At 44.7% G+C, this 15910-nt stretch overlaps 1 protein-coding gene across 2 annotated transcripts in view; it reads right to left on the bottom strand.

The window, feature by feature from the left end:
- Positions 1-950: 950 nt before the first annotated feature.
- Positions 951-15910, bottom strand: part of AKR7A2 (aldo-keto reductase family 7 member A2) — a 29990-nt gene continuing 15030 nt past the window's right edge. For both annotated transcript variants that reach the window (XM_030222421.1, XM_030222422.1), the window contains 3 exons: positions 8606-8705; positions 5210-5339; positions 951-1434 (listed from right to left, as the gene is read on the bottom strand). In XM_030222421.1, the coding sequence (XP_030078281.1) occupies positions 1273-1434; positions 5210-5339; positions 8606-8705 (392 nt within the window). In that variant the 3' untranslated portion in view covers positions 951-1272. The remainder of the gene's footprint in view (positions 1435-5209; positions 5340-8605; positions 8706-15910) is intronic.

Genomic DNA, 15910 nt, shown 5'->3' with positions numbered 1-15910 from the left:
CTAGCCCCAGTCCTGGTCACAATGCTGTATCCAGCAGTGGGTTTATAAGCTACTCCTGAAAAATGAAATTAGATAAGGCTATTTTAGCTATAGGCTAAGGGACAAAAGATAGGGATTATTGCCACTGTTTGGGTGGAAGAGAAGATGAGGTATGGCAGTTCTGTGCTGCTGCTCTGGCCTTCTAGATCAGTCAGACTTAACTTCATTCTGGACCATGAATATTCATTCACCAAACACAAGGGTTTATAGTCTTTTCCTTCAGCCATGCACTGCAATGACAGCCCTATCCAGGAGCCCCTGCCACTAGCTGTTTCAGGAATGTGGGTTATGTGCATAGTCAGGTTGGCTTTCCTGTCACTATTCAGCAAAGACAGATGCCAGACCTTGTGACTCTTGCCTTTGCAGCTTCTCCAGCACAGAAACCCAGAGCCAGGTTTTCTACCTCACTAGGACTCAGCACTTCCCTACAACTGGCCTTCCTCTTTTTAATTAAAAAAAAAAAACATACTAACTTTAACCATGGCACTTGATTAGTTTTGCATTGTGTGCACTAATGTCAGCAGGAAGAAAATCCAGTAATTGCACAGTTACAGGGCTGACTAGTGTCTGCAGCAGCACAGTGGGAGACCAGCAACCAAGCTAGGTGAGGGTGGTTATAGTAATAGCAGCTTGCTCACTGGCTCCACTGTTGTAGATCCTTTGGTCCTATTCTGAGTGGAAGATGATGACATGGGCTTAAGCACAGACTGCAGTATAACGGAAAACATCCCAGGCAGAGCCTGTCTTAAAAAGGCAAATCAACTATCCTTGGTATGTGCCCAGATTTAGCCTGCATCTACACTGGCAGTAGGTGGTGGTGGTGGTACAGGCTAAAATGAGGGGACATATCAGGTGGAGAATTGATATTAAGGATCATCCCTTGCCTGCCCACCCAAAAAATAGACAAGATGTAAAATTAGAAAACTTTTTATTATGCAAAATAAACCCCTAAAACTAGAGGCTGAGAGTGCATGAATTCCCTAAAAATAGGCTGCTTGCTCTACAAGCTGTTATTTAGTATATAAGTGGCTCTGAAAAAAAGATCCATCATCATTAAAAAATACTTTACTTTTGCCTTTGGCATAGTGCAGGTCCTAATCCATGAATACATCATTCCAAACTTGAAAAAAAAGGTTTTTTTTTTTCTTTGTCCAAGTTCTCTTGAAATAAACAGCTGGGCATTAGATCATATACTTAGTAATTGCCATTCGTTGTGACATCTAGTATGGTTGCTTAGCGAAAGTAATTGGGGCAGTCGGCTGCTGTAAGATACCAGGCTTTATCAAAGGCATCCACCACAGCGGCGAGTAGAGGCCCCTCCTCAGCGGCATCCAGGTTCTGCAAGAGGTGCTCCATGCTTGACATGCCGATGATCACTGCATCTCCACACTTGGCCTAGGAATTTTAGTGGGGGGGGGGGGGGGGGGGGAAGGAAAATGGGTCTGTTATCAATGCATTAAAAAAAAATCCTTTTCAGTTAGCTAAGATGCACTACTTAATTTCACTGTGGAGAGATGATTAAACAAACTTATTCGACCTGTGGGTGTTCTCCAAGGACAGCAGGCCACGCATTTTATTGATTTAGATCATTTATATCCCACAGATTCCCACCATGGCGGGCTGTATGGGGCTAACAACATTTACTAAAAGAACATCATACAAATTCAAGGTCAGAACATCTAGGTGGAGCAAACAATGGGAGTTACAAAGGAGGGCCGGCTGGAAGTTAAATATCAGAAGAGTAGGATAAGGGACTTCTTGAACAGTTTGTGGCCAGCAGTCGCCTTTAATGTAGAGGGTAGAGCATTCCAGTAACGAGGACTCACAAAGCAAAAGGAGGAGGAGAAGAGCAATCTGTATCTCAGATTCCTGCAGTTAGGATAGTGGAGAGTGAGATAGGTCCAAGAAGGTTGTTTGGAATTCCTTGAAGGGAGGTCTATCAGGCTGAACATATAAGCTGGAGCTTCCCCGTATACGATCTTGTGGGTAAGAGCAGATTTTGAATTTGATACGCTCTTATCGGGAGCCAGTGAAGTTTCTCTCTAAGGGATTTTGCTGTATTCTCACAGCAGGGTAATATCTTACAGAGCCTAGTGTGTACTAGTGAGATTAATGTACAATTTTCCAGCAGTGTCCCCCCAGCCGTGTGCTGGTGCCTTCCTGTCCCACATGCAAGCACAAGCCCCTCAGTTACATGAAATTGCTAAAGAATACAATTCCAAGTGATGGTGGGGAGGGTAAGCAAGAATACTTGGGCTACTGTCCTCAGGGAACTACCCCCCATCTGGTTTGGGTCAAAAGAAACAAAGCAGTGAGTGAATGTCTGCTGTGGCTTTAGTCTGCTCCAGATCGAAAGCCATAGGGCAGTGTTTCCTAAGTCTAGTCCTGGAGTACCCCTTGCTAGTCAGGCTTTCAGGATATCCACAATGAATAGGCATGAACTTGATTTGCATACACTGCCTCCATTATATGCAGATCTCTCCATGCATATTCATTGTGCATATTCTGAAAACCTGACAGGCAAGGGGTACTCTAGGACTGGACTTGGGAAACACTGATCGAGTGGATGCAGTACACTCTCCCTAGGATGGGCATGTGGTTTTGGGAAAAATTGTTGGCAGAACAACTAAGATGGAACTCCAACACTACCTTAGGAAGAAACGTGGGGTGGGGGGTGGAGAACTCTTATGATGAAATTATAAGGTGGATCAGCTACTCGGGCCTGAAACTCACTGAATCTGCAACCTAAAGTGACCACCGCCAAAAACACAACTTTCCAGGTCAAATAGTAGTTCTTACGTTTAAGGCCCTGCAGCTTTGTTCTCTTAAAAGATTCCCATTTGCAAATTCCCTCCCCCAGAACTATTATATTAAGAAGCTAACATGCATTGTTCATTTTACTGCACTTCACCTACCCTTTGGAATGCTCTCCCGTCCCGTGTTCAGCTTGTTCTTTCATATCCCAAATTTTGTATCGCATTGGAAACTTTATCTTTTTCAGAAAGCATGTTTCAGAAACTGTACACCAGGAGTGTTGTAGCTCAAATAACTTTAAAATTTAGATATAAAACATAATAGCCACAAATTTCTAGCACCTTGGTTACCAAACCTCAATGGACGAACCAGAAAAGAAAACAGGCACCAATGCATCTAACCTCCTTTGCTGTAATAAGCACATTTATGAAAGAAGACACTGAAATTGTTTTTCCACTACACGTTCATCATCTTTAGAAACCCTGCCAATCAACTTCATGTGCTCTGTGAAAGCAGGGCCGCAGAGGGGACAAAATTCCCCAGGCCTCCAAGGGGGGCCCGGGGTAAGGGCACCGGCGCTGCAGTCCCCGGTCTCACCTGCCTCCTCGGCTCCGGGCCCCCTGCATTCAAAGCGGCAGTCACAGATCGCCTCCCTTCCCTCTGTCCTGCCCTTGCGGAAACCGGAAGTTACATCAGACGAGGGAAGGCCCAAAGAGAGGCGATCTGCGACTACCGCTTCGAATGCAGGGGGCGGCAGCAGCAGGGGGGGGCGGCGGCCTAGTCTCTCAGCGGCCCTGTGTGAAAGTAAACCTCTCTGATTTCATCCTGACATTTTTAGACTGATGCCTTCACAGTAATGCACTAAGATCACATACAATGAGAACAGAGCAGATGGAATTTTTTTTTTTTAAGTTGTGGATTTATTAGTCAATATAGTTGTAACCTATTCTGAGGTTTTATGGTTAAGTAGCGGATGATGACAATGAAATGTAAATAATACAAACTGAACTATCTTTGTGAATGCTGATTACTTCAGAGATCTGTACTTTGCTCTTCAGCAATCTAAATTAAGCTTCCGGTATACATGGGATGCAGCTTTCTGAGGGGCTGGGGTACTGTACATACTTTGTAAATGGTTTCTGACATGCCCCACAAAAACCTAAATCAACAGGCAAGAGACCACATTAGAAGATTTTTATTCTTTTCAAAATGTAGGCTACGGTTAGCTAGTGGTAAAACAATGTTATTTTAGCGCAGGTCCCACTTTATGCAGAGAGACCTAGTTACCAAGTCTTAACAGTTGCCCATGTTGGTAGCTTCCCTCCTAAAGACCTTATTTACCAAGACTTCCTTCTGATTCTATTGCGGGAGGGGGTGTCGGCCTCACTTGAACTAGTAAGTTATGCTCTCTCTCTCCTCGCTTAACATATCAAAACAAAATGGGCTTAAGCTGGACAATTTACAGTATGAAAGAAAACACTTCCAAAGTATTTATGACACCTGAGAATGAAATGTATGGATTTCTGGAAATACCACTAAAACTTGGATCTGGTCCCAAAATGCAGGGACACAGAAGCCAGCTAAGTGCAAGGCCCTGACTTCTTCACTCTTGATTTTCAAGCAGAGGCACTGCCACCAGACATACCTTAATACTTGTTTTTCACTTGTGTTCATTGTATCTTGTTGCATTTCTCTTTTTCAGAGGACAAAATATGGTAACCCTAGTTATTGGTTGTTTGCCCACCTCTTTAACATTGCTTTTGACTTGTAACCACTTGTAACCTCTCGCTTCTACCTACCCTCTTCTCCTCTTTCCTCTACACATTAATTGATTTGCTTGCTTTATTATTTTTTGTCTATTAGATTGTAAGCTCTTTGAGCAGGGACTGTCTTTCTTCTATGTTTGTGCAGCGCTGCGTACGCCTTGTAGCGCTATAGAAATGCTAAATAGTAGTAGTAGTAGTCTCTTGTAATCAGAGGTGATATTGTGATGTCATAATGCCTCAGGCCACCAATAAGAGCCAACCTCATCAGTGATGTCACAATGGCTTGATTGTCCTATACTTGGCTCACTTTTATTACATAGCTCTTTGAGCAGGGACTGTCTTTCTTCTATGTTTGTGCAGCGCTGCGTACGCCTTGTAGCGCTATAGAAATGCTAAATAGTAGTAGTAGTCTCTTGTAACCAGAGCTAATATTGTGATGTCATAATGCCTCAGGCCACCAATAAGAGCCAACCTCATCAGTGATGTCACAATGGCTTGATTGTCCTATACTTGGCTCACTTTTATTACATAGCTCTTTGAGCAGGGACTGTCTTTCTTCTATGTTTGTGCAGCGCTGCGTATGCCTTGTAGCGCTATAGAAATGCTAAATAGTAGTAGTAATTTTCTAGAGTAAACTAGTAATAACATACCTGCAGTTTGGAATGGTGATACATCCAGCGAAGAGCAGCAGAAGTCATGCTGGGTTTGTTAGCACCATAAGCTGCTACCAGTGCTTGCTGTATGAGGTCAATGGCCTCAAACTGGTTTTCCTTCCAGTATCTACAGGGGGAGGGGGGGGGGGGGGGAGAGAGAAGAGAGAAATTAGGTCTTACCTGATAATTTTCTTTCCATTAATCATGCCTATTATTCCACCTGTGGGATAGTTGTGTCCATCAACCAGCAGGCAGAGAAACGGATTGAAAACTGAGCTGAGACATATCTCATAGTTTATTGTGATGTTTGGAAATCTTCACAAAAGTTACAGTACTGAAATACAATAAAAATGCAAATCAAATAGTGGGAAAATCATAGTTCCAGTTCAGTTGGAAGTACAAAAGAGTAGGAAGAAAGCACTTTTGCACACTGCCTCAAATATTCTAATTTATATCAGAGAAGCTGTCTATAAATAAAATAAAGGGTAAAAAAAAAAAAAAAAAAGGTAAAACATCAATTTTATGTTAATGTAATACTGCAATTTTTATTTTTCTGCAACCTCTTCTGTAAAAGGTTCAGAATACTTGTCCTCAATTTTTATTCTTTCCAACCGAACAGAAATTGGAAATTATACAAAATGGGTCAAGAATATCCGAGTTTGAGGCCAAATAACAGAAAAATGTAACAAAATAGGATGAAACCTGGCAATGGGGAAACTTACATACAGTAAAACATAGCAGTTAAGAATTCCTCCTTTCAATCTGCCTTCCCCCCCCCCCCCCCCCCAATTCTAAATTCTCCCCACAACACAAAAACAAGCAAACTGACCCCCACCCCAAGCCAACAACTACCCTAGCACTCCTGGAGGGATTCACCCGTCCCCCAACCCCACACATCTAGTTTAAAAAGGAGAGAAGAAGCAGCTTTTAAACATTAGCACTAGCAGCCTGGTTCCCCCTTCAGTTGATATAAAACAAAAAGTGAGGAGAGTGAATGAGGATACCAAATAGTTTGTTTATTCACATAAAAAATGGCGTAACTCGCATTAAAAATGACCCGACACGGCCGTGTTTCGGCCCAAAGGCCTGCCTCAGGAGTCTTTGTAACCTCAGAGAATATGACTTGAAATGTGTACTCCAAGGGAAATAATAAGACAAAACTCTCTTGAGTCTCCTCTCTTCTAAAAAAATGTTAAAAAACAGAACGAACTTGTTATACTCCTCTCCAAAGAGATGTATACAAATGTAAAATACAATGATTTTAGATTGTAAGCTCTTTGAGCAGGGACTGTCTTTCTTCTATGTTTGTGCAGCGCTGTGTATGCCTTGTAGCGCTATAGAAATGCTAAATAGTAGTAGTAGTAGTCTTTGGAGAGGAGTATAACAAGTTCGTTCTGTTTTTTAACATTTTTTTAGAAGAGAGGAGACTCGAGAGTTTTGTCTTATTATTTCCCTTGGAGTACACATTTCAAGTCATATTCTCTGAGGTTACAAAGACCCCTGAGGCAGGCCTTTGGGCCGAAACACGGCCGTGTCGGGTCATTTCTAATGCGAGTTACGCCATTTTTTTATGTGAATAAACAAACTATTTGTTATCCTCATTCACTCTCCTCACTTTTTGTTTTATATCTCACGGTTTCGTGAGGGTTTTTACCTCCTTTTTGTTTTAGCTCCCCTTCAGTTGAGGCAGAGCCCAATCCTTTTGGAACATCCTTTATCTTTCTGCCCTCTCCCAGGTATAAAGGTACTAGTTAACCTGGAATGTCCGGGACTCCAGGAGTTATGGTAGAGAGACAGAAAGACACAGAAGGCTAGAGTAATATGAGAATAATCTAATTATTTATTACACTTACCAATCAGGAATACAATTAGAATAAGCAATATAATTAATTCTCATATGAGACAGCAGCCAGGGCACAAATGTGACCTCTGGCATTAGCTCTCTGGTTGCCTTTCTCCATAATTCTCCTTTTATACTCTTTTCTCTCATAGACTAGTATTGGAAGTACAAAATCAGCATTTCTCTCATATTCCAGCCCATTCTAGCAAATTCTATCTTTGCAGAAGCAGAGTTCTTCATAACATATTTGCTTATAATAAGTAAGGTCAGTAAAGTTATCCTACTTTGCAAAAACCATCTTCCCATCAACTAATGTCTCCTTCATTATCTGCTTCCATGGTCAACAGCAAATTTTCCCCCTTACGTTATAGTATTTTCCTCCCACACATATCTTTGTTATGACTCCATATCTGCCTGTGTCTCCAACAGAAGGGCAGGCTGACATGAGATTCACATTCTGTATAATTCTTATTTCTTATTATTTAGCTTCTCAGTGACTCTTTAACCTGTTCGTAGCCTGTTCATAGAGGCTTTGCTCATAATTCTCAGTTACTGCTGTAAAGTTATTTAATGGTTCATAACCTGCATGTCCCATATAAACACCTTCCCCAAACATCACCCAGTTCCTGACAAAATTAAAAGCCCTCTTTCCTGCACCATCGTCTCATCCAGACATAAGCTGGAGCTTTGCCTGCTTTCAGGTTCCTGCACCTGAAAAAGAACATTTCCTAGAAGACGATCCCAGAAATTCTGGATATTTCAATGCCAATCTAAAAGCCTATATTTGGCTTCCAGAACCTGCCTCCTATACCTTCTTATGTCATTAGTCCCCACATGTATCAAAACAGCTGGCCCCTCACCCGCGCTATCTGGGCAGCACATGATATCCTCCATGTTTGCACCAGGCTACCAAGCACTCCTAATACCCCACTACCCACTCTGCAAGCTACATTCTCAATGTGCAAATCACTAAACTACAAAAGCCACCCTAACCCTTCCCTCCTGAACACATGGCCCTGGAGACACACCCTTGATGTGAGGATAACACATCACTTGGAGAGGATCACTTCATGCCATGCCAAGGTCATTCTCGTCTTTCCATGCAAGGTCATTCTCGTCTTTCTCCTCCAGGTCTAGCACTCTAGCCTTCAACACCAAAGGATCTTTACCTTGCGAGCATATATACAACCTCTTGCCAACCTGGTAAATCATACATGCCACACCTGGCATAGAATACTAGATAACCCCCCACCCTCCCTCTCTCGCAGATGGTCTGTTGTCTGCATCTGAATGTTCTTGAGTTGCCATTTAAGACTGCTAAGGAATAATGTACTTGAAAAGTCTTTCAGTTTTATTTGGTGTACACTAGTTATCAATGACCTATAAAAGAAACAACAGTACATCTACTGATAACGGCAGAATTACTCCCTTCTGGCTGCACAATTAAAAGTGAAAATTCACCCTGCAATTAATACACGATCTCTGGCGGCCCTTCAATCTATTTCAATTTGCGGAAACTGGCATTAGAGACTGAAGGAGAAATTATGACTCACCTGTTCTGGTACACCTGAGCCCAGGTGTTCCCAAAAAACCTGCCAGCGGGTTGACTTTTGTCCTTGTCTGTATAGATGTATTTCCCCGTCAGTATCCCTCCTGCAGAGAAGGGTTCACGTCAGCGCTCATCGTCATGCAAGTTCAAGATGCACATAGAAAAAAAAAAAAACCCATTTTGTTTCCCCACACAAGTGCAGGCCCCAGCTCTGAGGGTACAACTGCTTGATGGAATAAAATTGGACATCGAGGTAAAACATCAGAATTGCACTGATTATGAAGGTGTCCGTTCTAAGTAACTAGATTCTGAATTGGGTGGAGGGGGAGAGAAGATTCTGAAATACCAAAAAATGCGGCAAAAAGATACAGAAATATATCCCCATTGTATCTGAAGTTACGAGCTTGATTAAAAATATTCAAACACCCCTAGACAGGATGCCTATATATTACATCTTATGAACTTCAGAAGGAACCATGGCATGCAATCGTTCTAAACTTGAGGGCCTGAGATCGTACGCCACAGACCCTGGCTTAGGAGTGAGATTCACTGATGTCTATGGTATGCACAAAAGTAACCTATTTGGAGACACTGCCCCCAAGAGGCTCAACACCAGTGTTGCCAGGTGGGCGGTTTTCCTGCCCAATTGGGCGGTTTTCCGCGACCCGCCGCAGGAAATTTTTGCCCGCGGCGGGTCGCGGTTTTTTGGGCTTTTTCTTGTTTTTCGGGCGGTTTTTTCGGCCGTGGGGGGCGGGGTTAGTGACGTTTTGGGCGGGGTTAGTGACGTTCTGGGCGGGGCCGGTGACGGGGGAGGCGGGGCCGATGACGGGGGAGGCGGGGCCGGTGATGGCGGGGGCGGGGCCGATGACGGCGGGGGCGGGGTTGATGACGGCGGGGGTGGGGGTGTCAGGGGCGGGGTTTTGGGCTGTTTTTAGGCTGGATTGGGTGGGAAAAAAATTTTCCACCTGGCAACCCTGCTCAACACTGGGGATCAGAGGCTGCAGACTGCCACAAGGAGCAAAGCTTCTAGAACAATCTTGCTGCCTCAGTCTAATCTGCTCTACTTATTAGAGGCAGCGAAATACTGGCAAGTTCCAGGCTTGGATTCATTCAGCAGGGTAAGGAATTTGTGCTGAGCTTAGCCAATAGCTGGCTCCTATGCAAGCAACCAACCTGGATCCCACAGATTCTCCACACACACACTGGGCACAGAAAAATCTCTACAATCAGATGCAAGCAAAGAGCTTATCTGCTTCTCACCGGCTTCCCACTTAGCCATCTCTCTCCTCTTCAAATCAGTCCAAAACTCTGCTGCACGGCTCATTTTCCGCCAGTCGCTATGCTCACATCAGCCCTCTCCTCAAGTCACTTCACTGGCTCCCTATCCGTTTCTGCATTCAATTTAAACTTCTCTTACTGACCTATAAGTGCATTCACTCTACCGCTCCCCAGTACCTCTCCGCTCTTGTCTCTCCCTACGCCCCCCTCCAGGGTACTCCGTTCTATGGATAAATCTCTCTCGTCTGTCCCCTTCTCCTCTACTGCTAATTCCAGACTCCGTTCCTTTTATCTTGCTGCACCTCATGCCTGGAATAGACTTCCCGAGCCTGTACGTCTAGCCCCGTCTTTGGCCGTTTTCAAATCCAGGCTAAAAGCCCACCTCTTTGACGCTGCTTTTGACTCCTAACCACTACTCACTTGCCCTGTACCCTTTTATCCCCACCTCTCTTTAATTCCCTTACCTCTTAGTTCTATCTGTGTGTTTGTCCTATTTAGATTGTGAGCTCTTTGAGCAGGGACTGTCTTTTCGTGTATGATGTACAGCGCTGCGTATGCCTTGTAGCGCTATAGAAGTGATAAGTAGTAGTAGTAGTATGACCTCTTAAGAAACTTTGTTAGTTCAATTCTTTTTAATGATGTCAATTCAAGAAATACAATTTAATAAACAATATTTGAAATATAGTCTTTAAACATGTTTATACCCCCCCCCCCCCCCACACACACACACACACCCTTACCCCTCCCTAACTTAAGATACTTTGTTCCATACACACACACCAATACAGCACCTGTAGCAGGTTTTCTCAGAGGACAGCGGGCACATATTGTCACATGCGGGTGACATCATCTACAGAGCTCGGTACGGACACTGCCACAATGAAATGTCACTTTAAAACTTGAGGCACTGCCCCCACTACGCATGTGCAAGTGACTTTCCAACCAACATTCAAGCACAGGACCAGCAGTATAAAACTAAAGCTAAGAAGACTAAAGCTAAGTAGAGGTGGGAGGGGTGTGAGAATATATGACTTCTGTCCTCAGAGAACACCTGCTACAGGTGAAAACCTGGCTCTTCTCCCAAGCCTTTAATACACAGGGTGACTGACTATACACTCATTCTAATCTGCACCTGGACTAGCTTACTACACACCAGGGGCGTAGCTACGTGGGGGCATGGGCCCCCACAGATTACGCCCTGGCCCCCTCTACATTTGACCCCCCCCCCCCGCCGAATCATCAGGTACCTTGTTTGCTAGCAGGGGTCCCCAATCCCCGCCAGCCGAAGAGTCTTCTTCAGCGCCGGTCGACTCCTGCGCCTTCGTTTTGTGAACATCTGTTTCTGACGCCTTATGTCCTGCACCGTGCATGTAGCCCCGTGCAGGATGTAAAGCGTCAGGAACAGATGATCACAAAATGAGGGCGCCGGAGTCGACCAGCGCTGAAGAAGACTCTTCGGCTGGCGGGGATTGGGGACCCCCGCCAGCAAACAAGGTACCTGATGCGGTGGCGGGGCGGGCGGCGGGGGGAGACAGCTAAACAGTGCCCCCCACCTCGGGCTCTGGCCTCCCCCTCCCGCCGAGATCTGGCTACGCCCCTGCTACACACTAACTTAAGATCAGTTCCATATATCTTGATTAACCGTACAAAGAACTTACCTCGAATTTAGCTACCCATCTATAAAAGACTATACCACGCATCTTGTCCCCATCTATATATCTGTACATGGCCCCTCAGCTATATAGTAAGCTGTATTGTAGAAAAGCATTAGTATCATAGCTATATTCTTTTTCATTAGTATTATGCTGACATCGTATTATCTCTGTTATCTGAATTTCAGGGCTGTTAAATGTGTATATTTTTGATCCAGTTTCACGGTAGTCCTGTTATTAGGTTTCAATTTGCTGTTTTCAAGTTTACCTCAATTATGGTATTTATGTTTATACTTGATCCTTTTACTATTGTTATGCTATTAATAAAACTTTAAGTTTTATGTTAAACTGTACCTTGGGTGAATCTCTTCATAAAGGTGGTTAATAAAGTCCAATAAATCAAATCAATAAAAATAAATACATACAGACAAGTAACTTTGCTTTCTTCAAGGACAAGCAGGAATGATTCTCACATGTGGAACTCACTAGCTGCCAGGCTCACAAATATAATTATAATCTTAGCAACTAAAGAAAAAGTGAGTCTGGTGGGGGAAAAAAGGGCCGGAGTTTGTCCAAACCAGCTATCCCACCTAGAATGATGCTCTAGACAATAGTGAGCAGTGAAGGTGTGGATACAAGACTATGTCACCGCCTTGCAAATTTCTTCAATGGAGGCAGAAGAGAAATGGGGGATCCTCAGGAGCTTAGCCTAGAATGGGTGGCAGAGCTGGGAGGGAGGCGGGGCTAGTGCTGGGCAGACTTATACGGTCTGTGCCGGGGCTGGTGGTTGGGAGGCGGGACTAGTGCTGGGCAGACTTATACGGTCTGTGCCGGGGCTGGTGGTTGGGCGGCGGGGATAGTGCTGGGCAGACTTATATGGTCTGTGCCAGAGCTGGTGGTGGGAGGCGGGGTTGGTGGTTGGGAGGCGGGGATAGTGCTGGGCAGACTTATACGGTCTGTGCCCTGAAGAGGACAGTACAAATAAAAAAAAGTAGCACATATGAATTTATCTTCTTGGGCAGACTGGATGGACCGTGCAGGTCTTTTTCTGCCGTCATCTACTACGTTACTATGAAGCAGCCATGGCTGTTACATCGTGAGTGGAGGACACGGCCATGTAGGGTCAGCCCAGCCTGAGCATACATGTAGGAGATAGTACGTTTGGTGATGGTCATTCCTAATGTTAGGATCAAATGAGACAAAATAAAAGTTGGGAGAACTTCCTATGAGGTTTTGTACACTCCGCAAAATATGCTAGAGCACGTGTGCAGTCTAAAGGTACGCAATGCTTCTTCTCCAGGATCACAGTGAGGATTAGGGAAGAAGTACAACAGACTGATTGAGGTGGAACTCCAATACCACATTAGGGAGGAATATGGGGTGGGTTTAGAGAACAACCATGTCGTGGTAGAACCTGTGTAAGGTGGGTCTGCCACCAGGGCTTGAAGCTCACACTGTCCTGCCAGAAGTATGTGCTACTAAGAACAATACTTTATACATGAGGAACTTCAGAGAACAGGATTGGAGTGGTTCAAAAGGAGGTTTCAAGAGAGCTGCGGGGATGATATTGAGGTCCCACACTACTGGAGGTGGTTGGACAGAAGGTTTGGTATGAAATAAACCTTTCATGAATCTAACTATCAAGGGATGAATGGGAACTGGCTTATTATCAACCCTAGACAGAAAAGCACTAATGGCACTCAAGTGTACTTTGACCGAGTTTGTTTTGAGGACAGATTTGGAAAGATGCAGGAGGTACTCCATAAAAGTAGAAAGAGAGCACCTCGCAGGGTCGAATGCTCTAGCTGTAGGAAAGTGGGAAAATCTTCTCCACTTGAAACAGTAACATTTCTGTGTAGAAGGTTTCCTAGAAGCTAAGAGTATCCTAGAGACCCCGTCTGGAAGACTTAAGGAATGTAAATCTATGTCGTCAAAAACCAAGCTAGAGAGCAAGGGTCTGGATGGTGAAGGGATCCCTTATGCTGTGTTATTAGGGTTGGAAAAGGATCTAACCTCAATGGTTCACGATAACTCAAGAAGAAGAGGGAACCAAATTTGACGTGAACAGTAGGGAGAAATTAGGATCATGGTTTCTTGGTCTCAACGTAGCTTGAGAAGAGTTTTCCCAACAAAAGACAGTGGGGGAAATGCATATAGAAGATCCGTTCCCCAATGAAGTGGGAAGACTTCTGGGGCTATACGGCTGGAAGCATAGATTCTGGAAGAAAGCTGGGAAGCTTGTTGCTCTGAGGAGAAGCAAAAAGGTCATCACTGGGGTCCCCCACTGTTGGAATATTCGACGAGCCACAGGCAAGCCAAGGAACCATTCATGAGGATGAAAGATGCTACTCACATTTGTTTGCCACTGTATTCTGTTTGCCAGCTAGATAAACAGCTCTTATACAGATGTTTTGACAAGCTGCCCAAGTCCATATCTGGATTGCTTGTTGACAGAAGTGGTAAGAACCCACTCCTCCCTGTTTGTTCAGGTAATACATCGCAACCAGGTTGTCTGTGTGAACAAGAATCATCTGAGGATGGGATCTTGGAAAGTTTTGAGGGCATTCCAGACCACTTGTAATTCCAGTAGATTGATATGTTTTTCCTACGGGAACCAAGAACCTTGACTATGGAGACCATTGAGATGAGCACCCCAACCTACCATGGAGGTATCCATGGTAAGGACTTTGTGATGAGGATATACTTTCTGGAGGAGACTTGCGCATCTCAGGCAGTGGAGAAGGGTCAGATGGGATGCCTTAAGACTCCACAGCTGAGAGGTCCTGTGGGCGCTGCTCAGTCTCCCAGGAGAGGTCACAATCTGACTCTTCAAAGTACTCCTCTTGAGTAGTACATGGAAGAGTGTGTCAACTACAGCATCAGCTCTACATGGAAGAATGTTGAGAAAGATGAGTCTCCGAGCCTGGAGAAAGTTCCTCTGCCAATTTCAACGCACGCGTCGATCAGATTCATGGTGACACTGACAGTTGATGCCAAGCCGATGAGTGGCACCATTCCCATGACTGTCTCTCCAATGCATCTACAGGTTGGGCTGAGGCTGAAGCAAGCACACTGTAAGCCTGAACAGACTGTGTATGCAGCAGCCTCGAGAGCTCCTATTTTAGCACAGTCCAGATTTCCTCCTGTAGAGTAGGTGTCAGTGCCATCTGAGAAAGCGGTGCCTGAATTATAGCCTGTGCAGGCATAGGAAAGACAGAACCTCAGAAGCTCTTGTTGAGAAATAAGTTGTAGAGAAGGACAGCAGTCACTGCGACATGGACACTTGCCCTGCATTGAGGATAGCGATGCAGGGGAGGTGTTGGAAGGGAGAACAATGGTGATGCTTCTTAGGTTTTCTACACTGCAGATCCTTCAATGCACGTGACACCAAAGAGGAGGATGTAGAGTCCTTACACAGTCACAGTACAGAGTACGATGTCAGACATTCTCGATGTTGATGCCGACACCAATGCAGGTTCCACATCTAGTGCCAGTCCCCACCATGCTTCATGCCGAGACAAAAGGTTTTTCACATGGGACTCTATGGGCTTTTAAGTGTCCTCTTTTGCATGCGTAGACAGAGGCCACACTATGTCCTGGTGCTCCGGACCCAAGCACTGAACACATCAGTTATGGGGGTCTATGCCTAAAATGGTCCTATTGCACTGAGTACATTTCTTAAAGCTACCTGGCACCCTCGTTGACATGGAGGGAAGAACAGCCAAACCAAGGTCAAAAGGCTCAATGGCCTGGGGAGATCGAGTAGTTCCAAAAATGGTCAATGCTTCCCAGCTAAAACAAGGGCTCAGAGGCCAAACACGAAAAAAATAATTTGAAAAAACCAATAAACTGAACAAGATTAATAAAGAAAGATATGAGAAAAAAAATCCCGAAAAAGGGAAGGCACCAAAAGCGAAAAGTTTGACATGCTGAGGAGAGATTAGAAACCTAACCTCTCTGCTCCACGGAAAATGCTAACTGCTGGTCGGGCACTGCCTCAAAGTTTTAAAGTGACAGTTGGCAGTGTCCACACCGGCCTCTGTGGATGACGTCACATGTGAGAATATCTTGCCTGCTTGCCCTCTGAGAATTGACAGTGGCAACTGGCAAGAACAGAAGCTTCAAGCATGTGTATGGACACCCAACACACCCCACATCTACCAGCACTGATGGGTGGTGGAACTGCAGCCTCAAGAGAACTACAGGGAAACTTCCTGCTGGGACATGAATGATCTCAGGACTAAGGGCCAGATGCACTAAACTTAACGAGTCATTAACGAGCAAGTAGTAAACCGTGGCATGCACTAAATGCTTCTCCGAGCCATTTTCCGATCACAGTAGCAGCTAACGAAAACGGAATGCAGATGAGCAAATTAGTA

The sequence above is a fragment of the Microcaecilia unicolor genome, chromosome 13 (genome assembly GCF_901765095.1).
Source record: "Microcaecilia unicolor chromosome 13, aMicUni1.1, whole genome shotgun sequence".
Classification (NCBI taxonomy): domain Eukaryota; kingdom Metazoa; phylum Chordata; class Amphibia; order Gymnophiona; family Siphonopidae; genus Microcaecilia; species Microcaecilia unicolor.
The sequence above is the reverse complement of the archived record's forward strand: the minus strand, read 5'-3'. Positions and strand labels throughout refer to the sequence as shown.